Source organism: Molossus molossus, unplaced genomic scaffold, assembly GCF_014108415.1.
Source record: "Molossus molossus isolate mMolMol1 unplaced genomic scaffold, mMolMol1.p scaffold_m16_p_11, whole genome shotgun sequence".
Lineage (NCBI taxonomy): Eukaryota > Metazoa > Chordata > Mammalia > Chiroptera > Molossidae > Molossus > Molossus molossus.
Window position 1 is genome coordinate 41,258,067 of NW_023425346.1, and position 18,231 is coordinate 41,276,297.

Consider the following 18,231-nt stretch of genomic DNA (forward strand, 5'->3'; position numbering starts at 1 on the left):
AGGCAGCTCGAGGGGCAGCAGAGACATACAGGGAAGAACTGAGCTGTTTGGCATTGGAGCAAGGGCTGGAGAGGGGGCTTTCTCTGGGACAAATGTGCTGTCAGAGGCCTTTGTTCCTTTGGTGAGCCCTTCCCTGGGGCGGCAGACAGCGGCCATATCTGGGACTCCAACAACCTGGCTCACACTGGTTGTCCTGCCCTGGTGATTCCCTGAGGCCCCGCCCCACCCCACCCAACTTTCAGGCCCACCCAGGCTGTTGCCAGTTGCTTTATCATAGGATTGACCTGTCTTGGACCCTGGTTCAGGTTTTTCTTAAATTCTTTCAAACAAGCAGCATCTGGTCTCAGCTAGCCCCATACCTCTCTTAAGTAATACACAGAAAAAAACACAGGGAGGCAGCCAAAATAAGGAGACAAAGAAACAGGTCCCAAATAAAAGAACAGAATAATACCACAGGAAAAGAACTAAGCAAAATGGAGATAAGCAATCTAACATATGCTGAGCTCAAAATACTGCTTATAAAGATGCTCAATGAACTTAGTGAGAACCTCAGCGAACTTAGTGAGGGCCTCAACAGCATAAAGTAGGACCAGTCAGAAATGACGGAGGCACTAACTAAAATAAAGAATAATTTACACAGATTCAGTAGTAGAGTAGGTAAAGCCAAGAAGCAAACCACCGATTTGGAATATAAGGAAGCAAAAAACACCCAATCAGAACAGCAAAAAGAAAAAAGAATCCAAAAAAAATGAGGATAGTGTAAGGGCCTCTGGGACAAGATCAAGCGTGCCAACATTCGCATCTTGGGGGTGCCAGAAGAGGAAGAGAGAGAACAAGAAATTGCAAACCTGTTTGAAAAAATAATGGCAGAAAACTTCCCTAACTTGGTGAAGGGAACAGACATACATGTCCAGGAAGCACAGAGAGTCCCAAACAAGATGAACCCCAAGAGGCCCACACCAAGACACATCATCATCAAAATGCAAAAGGTTCAAGACAAAGAGAGAATCTTAAAAGCAGCAAGAGAAAAGCAGTTAGTTACCTACAATGGAGCCCCCATAAGACTGTCAGCTGATTTCTCAAAAGAAACTTTGCAGGCCAGAAGGGAGTGGCAAGAAATATTCAGAGTGATGAAAAGCAAGAACCTACAACCAAGATTACTCTGTCCTACAAAGCTGTCATTTAGAATTGATGGCCATATAAAGAGTTTCCCAGACAAGAAAAAATTAAAGGAGTTCATCACCACCAAACCATTATTATATGAAATGATGAAGGGTCTTTTTGAAGAAAAAGATAAAATATATGAACAAACAAAATGGCAATGAATACATATCTATTGACAATGGAATCTACAAACAAAATAAACAGGCAGAACAGAAACATTCTCATAGATACAGAGAACATTTTGTTGGTTGCCGGATGGGAGAGGATTTGGGGGAATGGGTTAAAAAGGTGAAGGGATTAAGAAGTACAAATTCGTTGCTAGACTGGGGGAAAGGGGTTGGGGGGTGGGAAGAAATAAACCAAAGAACTTATATGCATAACCAATGGACACAGACAATAGTGTGGGAAGGGGCAGGAGGGGGCAAGAGTAGGGAGGAGGGGAGCAATGGGGGAAATTAGGAACATCTGTAATACATTCAACAATAAAGATAAAAAAAAGAAAAAAAAAAAAGATTGAGTTCAATCCAAAGTTACGTAGAAACATTTCAATAGCATTTGCTGATAGATAAAATAAAGAACAATATATAAAAAAGGTAATTAATTACAAAAGCAATGAATCTGGAAAGCTATGGTCTTAACAGAAATAGGGCTTTTCATGACTACTGGAGAATGAAAGACAATCATATACCTCTTCACCAGGTAGCCAAGTTTAAGCCATAGTTATACATTGTAAATCTATAGTCTTTCCTTTATGCCTTCTGAAATTAGATTCAAGTTGAATAAAATGCATATAAGTGAAGAGAGTCACTCCTGCTGTTTTATTTGGCTTTCAATAGTACTGTTAACTGCTCCAAACTAGCAACTGCAATGCTTCCTCCAGAAACACACTTTTAATAAGCCAACTAATAGTTACCATCATTCCCTGAGCTATCTTCTCTCCCAGGAAAACAAACAGTGGTGAGGAACCAAAGTAGATATTAAAGGGAAATAAGAGTAATATAGTAATATTAAGCCTACCATTTGTTGGAGAAACACCTCCTTCCTTGCAACCCAAATCTGCTGTGTGTTTCTAAGCACCCATAGCAAGACTATGAAAATGATAATGAATCAACACTGAAGTTATCACTTTGGGTTTCAGTAGGGGCTAGCTATGAAAGGAAAGAAATGAAGAGAGCTATAGTGATTTAGCAGGGAGAAATAAACTATTCCAATGCCCAAGTAATCTGTGTAGTTTTTTATTTAAAGATGGCATGAGAAATGGGGCCTACATTCCTCAAGAGTGGGGTCTAGAGGTGCGGATCCCAAAGCTTTATGGTACATAATATTCACTTGCAGTATGTGCTGCAACCAGCAGATTCTGGGGCCCACATCCGAACAGCACACAGGGATCTGCATTAATAAGCCCATAATGTGATTCTCATGCAGGTGGTTTTGTGTAACATACTCTGACCATGTGCAGAGTCTGTGCTTTTGGAAGGTAACAAATTTAGACTCCATTTATAAAAAAAAAAGCAGATGTGAGCAGATAAGTCCAGGTATTAGCAAAAAAGAGGTAAGTGAGGGTCAATATCACCATTTTCATCTCCTTAGTTGCTATTACTGTGTATGTGTATAGGTAGTTCTCTTCTATTCATACATAATTAGGTAGTATGTCTCTTTTGTGTCATTTGAACATTTTAAAAAGGAATCTTCTTAGATTCCTCAAAAAATTATCAAAGAGCTTACTAATCCAGCCCTTGCCCCCACTGTACACTTACTTCTTCCAATAAAAAACATAATACACATATTCATGGCCATTATGTACCAGGCATAGGTGCTCTATGTAGTCCAGCAGTTCTCAACCTGTGGGTTGCAACCCCTTTGTGGGTCAAACAACCCTTTCCCAGGGGTAGCCTAAGATATAACACTAGCAAAATTACAGTTATGAAGAAGCAACAGAAATAATTTTATGGCTGGGGGGTCACCACAACATGAGAAACTATTAAAGGGTTGCAGCATTAGGAAGGCTGAGAACCACTGCTCTAGTCACTGGGGATAAAAGGGTGTGATAAATAGACAGTAACTCTTCCCCAGTGGGTGGGATCTAGGTGCAGAGAATCAACAAACAATATAAATAAGTGTTTTTAGAGATAAATACCATGGCTAAAACAGGATAACTGGATAGACAGTGTGTTTGGGGATGGGGTGGGGTAAAGATTTAGATGCAGTTATCAGGCAAGACCTTTCTGAGCTGAAGTCCAAATGGAAAACAAGAGAAGAATCTCTCAGGATGGGAAGCAGCAAAGAAAACGAGTTGGATGTGTTCAGAGAATGCAGAAGTCAACTAGAGCAGCTGTGGCCCAGGGCACCAGGACTTAGGAAATATGGCAGGATGGACTAGCAGAGGTCTTATAATACAGGGTCTCATATGCCACGTCAAGGATGAATTCTAAGTGGCATAGGAAACTCTTGGAGGGAGTGATATATACCATGTTTTAAAATAACAAAACCACTTATGTTTTTAAAAGACTGTATTGGGTGCTGTGGTATCAGTCATTTGTATGGCAGCAGGAGTGGAACCTACTCAACCTTGAATTGTTTTATTATTTTTTCTAATCAGACTGTATGCTTGTGTATTTTAGTTTGTGACTTACATTGTTTAATTCAAAATATGTATCTTTTTTTTTTAAATTCTAAATATACATGCAGACTAAACGAGGGAATTGAACTTGATCAATTATTTTCAATGAGCAGCATGAAGCTGTGTAACCATACCTCCAGAAGGGATTATCAAAATTAGCTGAAGAACATTTTTCCAAACTACACAAGAAGAGGCCTAATAAAATACAGCTTTTAAAATTGAAAATTACTGCCCTGGCCAGTTTGGCTCAGCGTTGTTAGCCTGCGGACCAGAGTCCTGGGTTCGGTTCCCTCTAGGTGCACGTACCAAAAAAATAATTATAATAAAATAAACGTCAATGTAGATTCTTTATCAGAACTGAGGACAGGGTTGGTTTCATATCCACGCCTCTGAAGTCTTGCTCAATGCCTTGTACATTGTGGAGGTACTGAAGATTTTAGACTTTACTAGATTTTTAGCACCATTTCTAAGAGGTAGAATAGTGTAAGGTTTAAAAATATGGATGTTTAAATTCTAGAAATATATAAAAATACATCCAGGGTGTGATGTGTAGTATTTGTTTCAAAATACTATGGAAGTAAGGAATGGGTGGTGTTTCTGTGTCTGGCATGCAAAGAAGCCAGCAGCTGCACAGATAGGTCCTTGGAGGTCACGCTCTGGGGATGCCCTTGAAACAGATGATCAGGAAGGAAAGTAAAGAGCACTTGAAGAGCACCAGGCAGAGAAATTCTGGTCAAGATGGCGGTGAAGGTAAATGTGGTACTCACATCCTACCTCAACTACAGAACGACCATCATTCAGAATCACCTGAAATCTAGCCAAACAAAAGTCCTACAACTCAGGATATAAAGAACAGCCACATGAAGACTGTAGGAAGGACAAAGATGCACCATGGGCTGGCCCCATACCCACGTTTGGCACATAAAAATCAGAAGGGATATCTCAGCTGCGGAAATGCTCACCGAGGAGTGAGGGGTCCCAGCCTCACACCATGCTCCATACCCCAGGGTTCCAGTGCCAGGAGGAGAAGTCCTCATAATTTCTGCTGTAAAAACTAGTGGGTAGTGTGACTAACTGAGACAGAGGCTGCTGGAGTCCCAAGCTTTCCTCATAAAGGGTCAGAATCACTCCCTCTGTGCTGCAATTCTAGAGCAGCAGGTTGAAAGGCACCAGGGACATACGGGGAAGAACTGAATTGTTTGCCATCAGGAAGGGAGCTAGAGGGACAGTTTTCTCCCAGACAGAAGTGCTGGCAGAAGCCATTGTTTCTTTGATGAGACCTCACACACACAGACCCTGCAGGTGGGTGGGTGCCATATCTGAGTCTCCATCAACCTGGCTATCACTGTTTGCTGGACCCTAGTGATTCCCTGAGATCCTGCCCCACCCAACTTTCGATCCTACCCAAGCTGCTTCTAGTGGCTTTTCTACAGGAATGGTCTATCTTGGTTTATCCTTCAGACTTTCATAAAATCTGTCAAGCAAGCAGTATCTGGTCTGAGCATGTCTATTAACACTTGCTAAGTGCCCCAGGCCCAGCACTAGTGACATTCAGCCTTGGTTCACAGCTTGGCCAATGGTGGACACCCCCAAGTCCAGCACAAGTATCAGACATCTGCAGATCACTTTGTAGCTTGTGTCAGGTGGCCCTAGCATAACAGAGGCAGCTAAAAACCTTGGCCTGCATCTCCTGAGAGGCCAAAGAGCCAGTGCACCCAGCGGACAGCTTCAGACCACACCAAACACCACCCAACCACCTCCACAATGGACACACTCAAGGGGCAGACTCAACAGGCACCAAAGTCCCACTGAAGTAAGACCTGTTCCATGAAAAAGATCCTTGAACAGCTGATCATCCACAGCGGTCAGAGCCACTCTTCGTAGCCAATCAAACTGAAAGTAAATCCCTGAAAGTAAATCAACCTGAAAATAAATCTCTCCCATTGCCATGCCAACCGCAATTAAAGCTCAACCACAACAGGAAGGTATACAATCCCACAAGGTGAGGTATGGGGAGTGTATGCATACACACCTGAAGTGCCCAGCTCAGGTGAATAAAGAGGCTGTCCTAGTGGACCCTACAGGACACCTAATACATTAGGTCAATCTACCAAGACTAAGAAACATAGCAGTTCAATCTAATACATAAAAACAAACACGGGGAGGCTGCTAAAATGAGGAGACAAAAACATGTCCCAAATAAAACAACAGAATAAAACTGCAAAAAAAGAACTAAACAAAATCAAGACAAGCAATCTACAAGATGCAGAGTTCAAAACACTGGTTATAAGGATGCTCAACGAATTTAGCGGTAGAGTAGATGAACTTAGAATTTTAACAGCATAAAAAAGACATAGAAACCATAAAAAAATAACTAGTCAGAAATGAAGGATATACTAACTGAAATGAAGAATAATTTACAGGGAATCAACAGTAGAGTAGATAGATAAAGCCAAGAATCAAAACAGTGATTCAAAATATAAGGAAGCAAAAAACACCTAATTAGAACAGCAAAACAAAAAAAGAAATCCAAAAATTGAGGATAGTGTAAGGAACCTCTGCAACAACTGCAAGCATTCCAATAGTTGTATCATAGGGGTGCCAAAAGAAGGAGCGAGAAAGAAATTGAAAAACTATTTGAAACATAATGACAGAAAATATCCCTAAACTGGTGAAGGAAATAGATATACAAGTCTAGGAAGAATAGACAGTCCTAAACAAGATGAACCCAAAGAGGCCTTCACCAAGACACAACATAAATAATATGCAAAAGGTTAAAAACAAACAGAAAATTCTTAAAAGCAGAAAGAGAAAGAAGTTAGTTTCCTACAAGGGAGCTCCCATAAGACTGTCAGGTGATTTCTCATTGGAAACTTTGCAGGCCAGAAGCGAATGGCAAGAAATATTCAAAGTGATGAAAAGAAAGGAACTACAACCAAGGTTACTCTATCCTGCAAAGCTATCGTTTAGAAGCGAAGGTAATATAAAGATCTTCCCAGACAAGAAAAAGCTAAAGGAGTTCGTCACCACCAAACCAACAGTACATGAAATATTAAAGGGTCTTCTTCAAGAAAAAAAATTTTTTAAAGATAAACAATATGAACAACAAAATGGCAATAAATACATATTTTTCAATAATGGAATCTAAAAAACAAAATAAAGAAACAGAACAGAGACTCATAGATACAGAGAATACTTTGACGTTGCAATTTAGGAGGGTATTTGGGTCGGTGGGTGAAAAAAGTGAAGAGATTAAAAAGTGCAAATGGGTTGTTACAGAACAGTCATGGGGACATAAAGTACAGCATAAGAAATATAGTCAATAATATTCTAATAACTGTATGGTGTCAATGAGTATGAGATTTATCAAGATGATCACATAGTAAGTTATATAATGTCTAATCACTGAGGTGTTTACCTGAAACTAATATAATATTATATGTCAACTGTAATTGAAAAATAAAAAATGACTTAAAATAAAAAAAATAAAAATATAAAAGCAGGGAATACGAGGGAAAAAAAGAGTAACAGGTAGAGAGTATGACCCTAAAAGCTGTGTCCCTGGCAGGAAATAATCAAGAGTCTTTTTATCACATTTGTTGAAGGGGAAAAGGAATGTTTGTCTTGGAGCCTAAGAACAGTCCTGTTGAGTTTTTGTAACTGGGTACCATGAGGCTTCTTGGTTGTACCAGATGACCTTACTCTATATGTATTCCTGTATTCTGAAAAACATTTATTGTGTGTTGAGAAGGAAACTGAAATATCTAGAGGAAGCATTTATATGAAATATGCTGGACAAAAGGAAGAAACAAGTTTTTATTTGTTCTGTTGATCCTAGAAAAAATATGAAGCTTGTTCTGTGGTGAAGGACAAGGAAAAATTGAAATACTGCCTTAAGATTAAACATTAGAGCCCTGGCTGGTTTGGTTCAGAGGTTAGAGCGTTGGCCTGTGGACAGGAGAGTCCCGGGTTCAGTTCCCAGTAAGGGCATGTACCTCAGTTGCAGTTTGTCCCCAGACCCAGTTGGAGTCATGTGGGTGGCAACGATTCGATGTGTCTCTCTCACATTGATGATTCCCTCTCTCTCTCTTCCTCCCTCTCTCTCTCTTCCTCCCTCTCTCCTTCCTGCTCTATCTGAAGATAGATGCAAGAATGTCCTCGGGTGAGAATTAAAAGAAAAAAAAAAGATTAAAAATTAGAGGCTGGGAGATATGCTTTTCAGATTTAAAGTTCAGATGAATGCTACCTGTAGTCAGTGGCTACCCATATCTTGTTCTTCTTGTGATGGTGTGCCAGAAACTTCCAAGACCCCTTGATATCACAGCTGAGCTTGTGGTGGAGAAAGTGATCTATACAAGATCACAAACTTCTGATGCTCATTCCCCAGAAAACCAGTTCCTAAAAGTGGTTATCATAAAATGTAAATGACAGGACTCTGCTCTTTTATTATTTTTTTATTATTTTTGTTACAGATGTTGCTCTTTTTTCCCCATTGACACACTCCTCCCCATCCTCCACATCCCATACCCAGCTTTGTTGTCGATGTCCATTTTTCATGCATACATGCATATAAGTTCTATGATTGATCTCTTCCTTCCCCATCTTCTGAGGGTTGTCAGTTTGTACCCTACTTCCACATCTCTGGGTCTACCCTGTACCTCAGACTGTTATGTTCATTATATTCCACAAATAAGTGAAATCATGTGATATTTGTCTTTCTGTACTTGGCGTGTTTTGCTTACAATAATACTCTCCAGGTCTCTCCATGTTGTCTCAAAGGATAAGAGATCTTTCTTTCTTATAGCTGCATAGTACTCCATTGTGTATATGTATCACCACTTTTTATATCCATTCAGCTACTGATGGACACTTGGGCAGTTTCCAGATCTTAGCCATTGTAAATAGTGCTTCTAAAAACATGGGGGTACATGTATTCTTTCTGATTAAGGTTTCAGGCTACTTAGGGTATATTCTCAGAAGTGGGATCACTGGGTCAAATGGCAGTTCCATTTTTAACTTTTTGAGGTAACACCATATTGTTTTCCATAGTGGCTGCACAAGTCTGCATTCCCACCAGCAGTGTATCAGAGTCCCCTTTTCTCCACACCCTCCACACTTGTTGTTTGATGATTTGTTGATGGCGGCCATTCTGACAGGTGTGAGGTGATACCTCATTGTTGTTTTAATTTGCATCTCTCTGATGATTAGTGATGTTGAGCATTTCTTCATATATCTCTTAGTCATTTGCATGCCCTGTTTGGAGAGGTGTCTTTTTAGCTCCTCTGCCCATTTTTTAATTGGGATCTTTGTCTTCCTTTTGTTGAGTTGTATGAGCACTCTATATATATTGGAAATTAACCCCTTATCTGATGTATCATTGGCAATGATGCTCTCCCATAAAGTGGATTGCCTTTCCATTTTAGTAGTTGTTTCTTTTGCTGTGCAGAAGCTTTTGACTTTGATGTAGTCCCATGTGTTCATTTTCTCCCTTGTTTCTGTTGCTTAGGGGATGTATCAGTGAAAATTCTGCTGGGTATGATGTCTGAAACTTTGTTGCCTACATTTTCTTCTAGAATTTTTATGGATTCATGAGTCACATTTTATCCATTTTGAGTTTATTCCTGTGTATGGTGTAAGTTGATGGTCTAGTTTCATTTTTTTTGCATGTAGCTGTCCAATTTTTCCAACACCATTTATTTAAGAGGCTGTCTTTACTTCACTGTATACTCTTGCCTCCTTTGTCAAATATTAATTGAGCATATTGCCTTGGGTCCATTTCTGGGTTCTCTATTCTGCTCCATTGATCTATCTGCCTGTTCTTGTGCCAGTACCAGGCTGTTCTGATTATAGTGGCTTTCTAGTATAACCTGAAATATGGTAATGTGATCCCTCCAACTTTGTTATTTTTTTTCAAGATTGCTGTGGCTGTTCAGGGTCTTTTTTGGTTCCATATGAACTTCTGAAGTATTTGTTCTAGTTCTGTGAAGTATGTTGTTGGTATTTTGATGGGGATTGCATTGAATCTATGGATTGCTTTGGGTAGTATGGACATTTTAATGATGTTAATTCTTCCAATCCATGAACAAGGTATGTGCTTCCACATTTTTATATCTTCCTCTATTTCTTTTTTCAATGACCTGTAGTTTTCTGCGAATGGGTCCTTTATTTCTTTAAATTTATTCCTAGGTATCTTAATTTTTTTGCCACAATGGTAAATGGGATTGGTTTTTTACTTTGTTTCTGTGAGTTCATCATTGGTGTATAAGAATGCCGTCAATTTCTGGATGTTAATTTTTTATCCTGCTACTTTGACAAATTCATTTAAGTCTAGTAAATTTTTGATGGAGTATTTGGGGTTTTCTACGTATAGTACCATGTCATCTGCGAATAATGACAGTTTCACTTCCTCCTTTCCAATGTGGATCCCTTTTATTTTTTCCTTCCATATGATTGCTGTGGATAAGACTTCCAGTACTATGTTAAATAAGAGAGGCAAAAGTGGGCATTGTCTTGTTCTTGTTCTTTAGTAAAATGCTTTTAGTTTTTGCCCATTGAGTATGATGTTGGCTGTAGGTCTTTCATATATGGCCTTTATTATGTCAAGATATGATCCCTCTATTCCCAGATTGCTGAGCATTTTTATCAGAAGTGGGTGCTGAATTTTGTCGAATGCTTATTCAGTGTCTATTGTTTATGTGGTATATCACATTTACTGATTTGTGAATATTGTACGAGCCTTTCATCCCTGGGATGAATTCCACCTGGTCATGGTAAAAATTTTTTTTGATGCATTGCTGGATTCGATTTGCTAGGATTTTGTTCAGGATTTTGGCATCTATGTTCATCAGAGATATTGGCCTGTAGTTTTCATTCTTTGTAGTGTCTTTTTCTGGTTTTGAAATTAAAATTATGCTGGCCTTATTAAACAAGTTTGGAAGTCCTCCTTCTTCTTGAATTTTTTGAAATAGTTTGAGAAGAATGGGTATTAGTTCTTCTTTGAATGTTTGGCAAAATTCCCCCATGAAGCCGTCTGGGCCTGGGCTATTGTTTGCTGGCAGAGTCTTGATTACACGTCAACTTCTTTTGTTGGTCTGTTCAAGTTTTCTATCTCTTCCAGGTTCAGTTTTGGGAGACTATGTGTTTCTAGGAATTTGTCCATTTGGTGTAAATTGTCAAATTTGTTGCAGTATAATTGCTCATATTTTTTAACAATCCTTTGTATTTATGTGGTGTCAGTTATTATTTCTCCTCTTTCATTTCTGATTTTGTGTATTTGGGCTCTCTCTCTTTGTTTCTTGGTGAGTCTAGCTAAGGGTGCATCAATCTTGTTTATCTTTTCAAAGAACCAGCTCTTTGTTTCATTGATCCTTTGCATTGTTTTCTGGGTCTCTATGTCATTTATTTCTGCTCTGATCTTTATTATTTCCTTCCTTCTACTTGCTCTGGGGTTTTCTTTTTGTTTGCTTTCTAGTTCTTTAAGTTGTGAGGTTAGATAGTCTATTAAAATTTTTTCTTGTTTCTTGAGATAGGCCTGTAGTGCTATGAACTTCCCTCTCGTAACTGCTTTCGCTGCATCCCACAGATTTTGTGTTGTGTGTTCATTTTCATTGGTTTCCAGGAAGTTTTTAATCTCTTCCTTGATCTCCTCGGTAACCCATTCATTGCTTAATAACATGCCTCCATGTGTTCAAAAGTCTTTGCATGTTTCTAGTTTCATGCCATTGTAGTCTGAGAAGATGCTTGACATGATTTCAATCTTCTTGAACTTGTAGAGACTTAGTTTGTGTCCTATCATGTGGTCTATCTTTGAGAATGCCCCATATGCACTTGAGAAAATGTGAATTCTGAAGTTTTGGGGCATAATTCTCTGTAGATATCTATTAAATCCATTTGCTCTAGTGCTTCATTTAAAGTCTCTATTTCCTTGCTAATTTTTTATCTAGAGTATCTATCCAGTGATGTCAGCAGGTGTTGAAGTCCCCTGCTATGATTGTATTGCTGTCGATTTCTCCTTGGAAGTTCTCCAGAAGATTTTTAATATATTTTGGTGCTCCTATATTGGGTGCATATATGTTTACCAAGGTTATATCTTCCTGTTGGAGAGATCCTTTCAAATATTATGTACTGACTTTCTTTGTCTCTAGCTATGGCCTGCATTTTGAAATCTATTTTATGAGATATAAGTATTGCTACCCCGCCTATTTTTTCCTTTCCGTTTTCTTGGAAGATTTTTTTCAATCTCTTCATTTTCAACCTACATGAGTCTTTTGTTGTGAGGTGGGTCTCTTGTAAACAACATATAGATGAGTCATGCTTTCTTAACCAATCAGCTACTCTGTGTCTTTTTATTGGAGCATTCAATTCATTTACATTTAAGGTGATTATTGATATGTACTTATTTATAGCCATTTTTGTTTAATGTGGTTATATTTTTCTTCCTATTTCTTCTACTAATTACAGTAGTCATTTTAACATTTCTTGCAATGCTGGTTTGGTGCTAATATATTCCCTTAGCCTTGTTTTTTTGTCTGGGAAGCTCTTTATTTGACTTTCTATTTTGAATGACAGCCTTGCTGGGTACAGTAGTCTTGGATTCAGATCCTTGTTTTTCATGACCTTGATTACTTCATGCCATTCCCTTCTGGCCTGTAGTGATTCTGTGGAGAAGGCAGCTGAGAGCCTTATGGGGGTTGCTTTGTAAGTAACCTGTTGCTTATCTCTTGGTGCCTTTAGGATTCTTTGTCTTTAATTTTTGGCATTTTAATTACTACATGTCTTGGTGTGGGCCTGTTTGGGTTCTTCTTACTTGGGGTTCTCTGGGCTTCTTGAACTTGAATGCCTTCTTCCTTCACCAAATTAGGGAAGTTTTTTGTCACTATTTCTTCAAATATATTCTCTAACCCTTGCTCATTTTTTCTTCTTTGGGGACTCCTATGATGTGAATATTATTATGTTTCCAGTTGTCCCACAGTTCTCTTAAGCTGTCTTCCTGTTTTTTAATTGTTTTTTCCTTTTGGTTTTCTGATTGGTTGATTTTTTTCTGCCCTGTCTTCTAATTCACTGATCCAGTCCCCAGCTTCCTCTACTCTGCTGTTAGGTTCTTCCAATGTGTTCTTTATTTCTGCTATGTCATTCTTCATTTCTTCTTGGTGGTTTTTCATTTTCAATTGGGTGATTTTCAATGTTTCTATGTCTTTACTCATGGCGTTGATTTCCTTACTCATGCTGTTGAGCTTCCTGAAGATCATGGCTCTGAATTCTACCTCTGATAACTTGCTTAACTGCATTTAATTTATCTCATCTTCGGTAAGGTCTCTTGTTCTTTCATTTGGGATTTGTTACTTTCTTTCACCATTTTGGCTATCTCAGTGGGTTTTGGAGCCTGCCAAATTTTCCCTGTGGGTGTTGTTGTTCTATGTTTGTGGCTCCCTCTACTGGGTTTGGATGAGGGTGGGAGGACCCGGGTTAAACACCACTGTCAAGTCTTAGTTTCCTGTATAGATTTGCAAGCCCAGGAAAGGTTCACTTATCCTGTAGCTTTTTACCTGGACCCTATTAGTCACAGTTACTTGAAGAGCCTTGGTTTCTCAGTTGAACGAAAAACTCCCTCAGGTGTTCTGCATAAAAGGATTTCCCGAGGATAAGGCAGATGCGAGTTGTTAATGAGCCTCAATTTGTATTTCAATGGTCCACCTAGGTGGGGCTGAATCTCCGAGGGAGGGGCCACCGCCTCTCCCCCGAGCCCAGGGAAGGAGTAAAATGGCCACCGTCCTGTGTGGGTGCAACTCAGCAAAAGCTCTGAGTGCTCTCAAAATCCCAAGTGTCCCACAAAGTTCCAGTCCGATCCGGTCTCCTTCTACCGGAGCCTAAGGTGAGTGGCTGTGGCTGTTTTAGAGCACTGTCTCAGCCCTCTGTTCTGTGGAGGAGGCTTGAAATTTTAACCCCAAGGACACTGCTCACAGTTAAGACCTCTGCTGTCCATGGGCTCCCAGTCCCCCTCTTGCACCTCCACAATCCTACCAGGATTGATTCAGCGCCCCGGTTATATGGTCCTCACAAGCTGCTTTTCTGTTGCTTTTTCCTGACGATTTGTCTTTATTTTAGTTGTAATTCCAGTTTGGTTCTGGGAGATGGTCTGTGTAGCTGCCATTCACTCTGCCGCCATTTTGGAATCTCAGACTCTGCTTTTTTAATTATGTTTGTTCCCAGAATATTTGCAGTAGAGGCTAAGGATTTAACTCAGAATAAACCAAGACTTCTCAATCAAGAAGAAATTATAAATGGGACTAAATTCACTGATAAGGGTGCACTTACGTAAAATTCTGGACATTATATGTTAGTTCATATAGGTGGAGTTATCTCAGCTTACTTGGTTGAATGAATAAAATGAGACTCAATGCTGACTTACATATAATAAAGTTGAAATGTCACAGCTTTCCTGGCATGATGGGGAAGAGGAAATCCAAAAGATTATTTAGAGTGACAAAAATTGGTAGTGGACTTATCACATGTGATCTGCACACCCACCCTAATCCTCATACAGTCCTATAGCAAATGAGATCTAGTCAGGAGACAGAACCACATTAGAGTCTTGAACAGGAAAATTTTATCATAAAGAATTATTAACTAATAACAGAAGATGAACTACTAAGGGGAAAAATGAAACCTCTAAAGAAGACATGAATAAGCCCACGCTGGGTAGCTCAGTTGCTTAGAGCACTGTCCTGATATGCTAAGGCTGCGGGTTCGATCCCTTGTTAGGGCATATAAAAGAAGCAACCAATGAATGAATAAATAAGTGGAATAATAAATTAATCAATCTCTCTCTCTCTCATCAATAAATAAAAAAATTTTTAAAAAGAATACTGGGATTAAAAGAATGAATGGAATAGCCATTTCCAGTAGGGCGGAGGTCAACTAAGATAAATTTGGAAGAGGGCCTCTCTTCTCCAGCCACTCATTACCTAAGACTTAGCTTCAGACTTTGTTGGAGGCAATGTGGCTATTGCCTACTGGACAGCAGAGAAGCTCACTGAGGTGTCACAGGTCAAGGCAGAAAGCTAGAAAAACTTGCTGGGACCTGCTAGCTGGGGCACCAGTAAAATTAGTTAGAAAGTCACCCAGTAGCATTCCAGTAACACTTACTACAGTGGTCCCCCCTAATCCACAGGGAATAGTCATCCAGTGGATGACTAAATCTGAAAATCATACTGAACCTTATATATATTATGCTTTTTCCTATACATACATATCTATGATGAAGCTTAATTTATAAATTAAGCACAGTAAGAGATTAACAACAATAACTAATAAAGTAGAACAACTACAATATGTGAATGTGGTCTCTCACTCTCTCTCCAGTAATTTTTATATTTTTCAATCTAAACCTATTCCCGAATCTGTGTCACCATCCATAACTTGCAGTAAATGGCTTGGTGTCACTCATTTCAGGGGATCCCTTGCTGAAGTCTCCATATAGGCCCCATATCTGGTATAACACGTTGCTGTCAGTTGGAACACATTTTCTGTTCAGGTCTCCCCCACTAATGCAATGTCTTTTCTATCTTAACTAAGCATTGATCACACACTGTGGCCATAACTTTTGCAGTTTAAGGTACAACAGCAAAACCAGCACCAATTTATGTTTTCTTCTTCACAGTTTCATGAATAAAAGATTAATATTACTGTAGATCTTAGCAACCTCAGGATGATTTTTTTTTTTTTTTCATTTCTTATGTCAAGAAGTTTCACCTTTTCACCTAAAGAAAGCACTTACAGCTTCTCTTTGGCACATCTGAATTGCCGGCATCATTGCTCTTGTGCTTTGGGACCATTATACTAAGTAAAACAAGGGTTACTTGAACACAAGCACTGAGATACCATGACATTAGATTTGATCACCTAGATGGATACCCAGTGACTAACAGGCAGGTAGTGTATATAGCCTGGATACACCGAGCAAAGGGATAATTCACATCCCAGGTGGGATGAAGCAGGAAGATGCGAGATTTCATCATACTACTTAGAACAGCACACAATTTAAAACTTATGAAAGGCTTATTTCTGGGATTTTCCATTTAATATTTTCAGAGAGCAACTGACGACAAGTAAATGAAACTGCAGAAAGCGAAACCATAGGCGGACAAGGGGGGAACCACTGTAATAAGCTGTCTGCTCAGATTGCCAGTGACACTCACTACACAAAGTGCACTACTGAGTCTCCTACACACAACTGGCAGCCACATCATAAGAGCAAGAAGAAAACACTGAAACCAGGAAGAGAAACCCCTTCCCCTTCCAGTGTTTCTCCGGGGCCTCCTATTGAGAAGATCCGACATTGCGTCAACTGGCACAAAAAGAAAAGGGTGAATTTAGAACTGAGAGGCATTAAATTGATTACCTGTGCAGTTGGGGAATATCACAAAATAAAGGTGGTCACAAGGTGATAACTACTGAACCTGAAGAATGGATACACAAGATTATTATGCTATTCTGTTTACTCTGTATATTTGAAATTTTCAATAATAAAATGGTTTTTTTGGTTTTGGTTTCCTAAAGCATGGGCTCTGGAGTCAACATGCCTGACTTCAGATCCTGACCACTAACTGGCCAACTATTTTAGGGCTCTGTTTATTTTAATAATAGTACCTACCGCATTAAGAGTATATAGGGAGGATTGAAGCAGATATTGCATTCAAAGCAATTAGTGCAGAGCTAGTATGTTCTCAATAAATCTTAGCTATTATTACTATTTGTATTATTTATTGGTGCTGAGAGTTTTAATTTTTTTTTCTTTACTGATTTTAGAGAGAGAAGAAGGGGGAGGGAGAGAGAGACAGAAACATCGATTGGCCACCTCCTGCATGCCCCACACTGGGGATTGGGCCCACAACCTGGGCACGTGCCCTGAATGGGAATTGAACCAGCGACCTCTGGGTGCATGGGATGATGCTCAACCAGTGATCCACATTGGCTGGGCGACAGTTTTAATTTTTAAGATGCATAATATTTGTACCACACCATAAACATCCACAAAAACAGAACTTGGTAATTCATAAAAAAGTATTCGATAGATTCAGGTGGTTTGACATTTACAATGTTACATATAGATTTGTCATAAATTTGTCCTTCAAATAATAATTTACCTTATCCTTGATTTTGTCAGTTCTAGCATCCAAAGGTTGGTTTTTATTTTGATCCTGATTACATTTTCTATTTCCTCCACCTGAGCTTATACTTTTAGTTTGTCCCACGGAACTGGAAGCAGTAGTGGATAGTACAGATGTGTTGATCCCAGACACAGATGATGTACTGTTTCCATTTATTGACCCATTTACACCTTGAAAATAAAAATAAAGATGTTTATACAATAGAATTTATTCAACCACATAAAAGAATGAATGATACTATGCTACAATGTGATGAGTCTCAAAAACATAATGCAAAGTGAAAGTAGCCAGATACAAAAGGTCCCAAATTGTATGATTTGATTTATGAGATATTCACAATACATAAATCCTTTTGGGGTGATATAAATGTCTTGAAACAACATGGAGGTAATGGCTGAACAACTATGTAAATCCATAATATGCCAATGAATTATTCACTTTAAAATGGGTAGTTTTATGTTTATGTGATTTTCACTTCAACTTTTTAAAATGTTTAAAAAGATCATTAAATTCAAACACTCATCCTTTTAGAACAAAATCCCCCAAACACTACCTCAAGTGAAAAGATAATAATAAGCCACCTTAAGTGCTATTATAATTTGCAAATGATAGTCTAACAACAGTTAACAACAGAAATATTAATTATCATTTAAGAGAAGAGGAATACTAGGATATGAGTTTTAATAAACTTAATGCTTAATTACAGAAGAAGTAAAATATTATATTGGGTTACATAAAAAAATATAGCGAGATACAGAGAAAAAAGAAGCCATGTTTGGAGTTAGAAGGCCTGGGTTCGAATCCTGTGTATGCTACATCAACCTGTAAGCAATATTTCCTTAAATAACTTTATAACCTTGGTTGAAAAAAAAATACTAAATGGTATTTATTGTGGGTTGCAAAATCAGAATATTTCCAATCTCAAAGAGTTATTTTAAGAATTAGCCCTTGCCAGTTTGGCTCAGAGGTTAGAGCGTTGGCCTGTGGTCCAGAGAAACCCGGGGTTTGGCTCCCACTAAGGGCATGTACCTTGGTTGTGGTTTGTCCCCGGCTCTGGTTGGGTCGTGCGGATGACAACCACTCGATGTGTCCCTTTCACATCGATGTTTCTCTCTCTCTCTCTCTCTCTCTCTCTCTCTCTCTCTCTCCCCCTCCCACTCTATCTGAACAAAAAATGAAAAAGTGTACTCGGGTAAGGATACAAAAAAAAAAGAATTAAGCAGGACAATGTGAAAGTACCTAGCACAATGCTTTATACATGTTATTAAATGTGAACTC

At 38.9% G+C, this 18,231-nt stretch overlaps 1 protein-coding gene across 16 annotated transcripts in view; it reads right to left on the reverse strand.

The window, feature by feature from the left end:
- BAZ2B (bromodomain adjacent to zinc finger domain 2B) overlaps window positions 1-18,231 on the reverse strand; it is a 373,027-nt gene that overhangs the window by 87,494 nt on the left and 267,302 nt on the right. For all 16 annotated transcript variants that reach the window (XM_036254456.1, XM_036254458.1, XM_036254457.1 and 13 more), the window contains one exon: window positions 16,930-17,123. In XM_036254456.1, coding sequence (XP_036110349.1) covers window positions 16,930-17,123 — 194 coding nt within the window. The remainder of the gene's footprint in view (window positions 1-16,929; window positions 17,124-18,231) is intronic.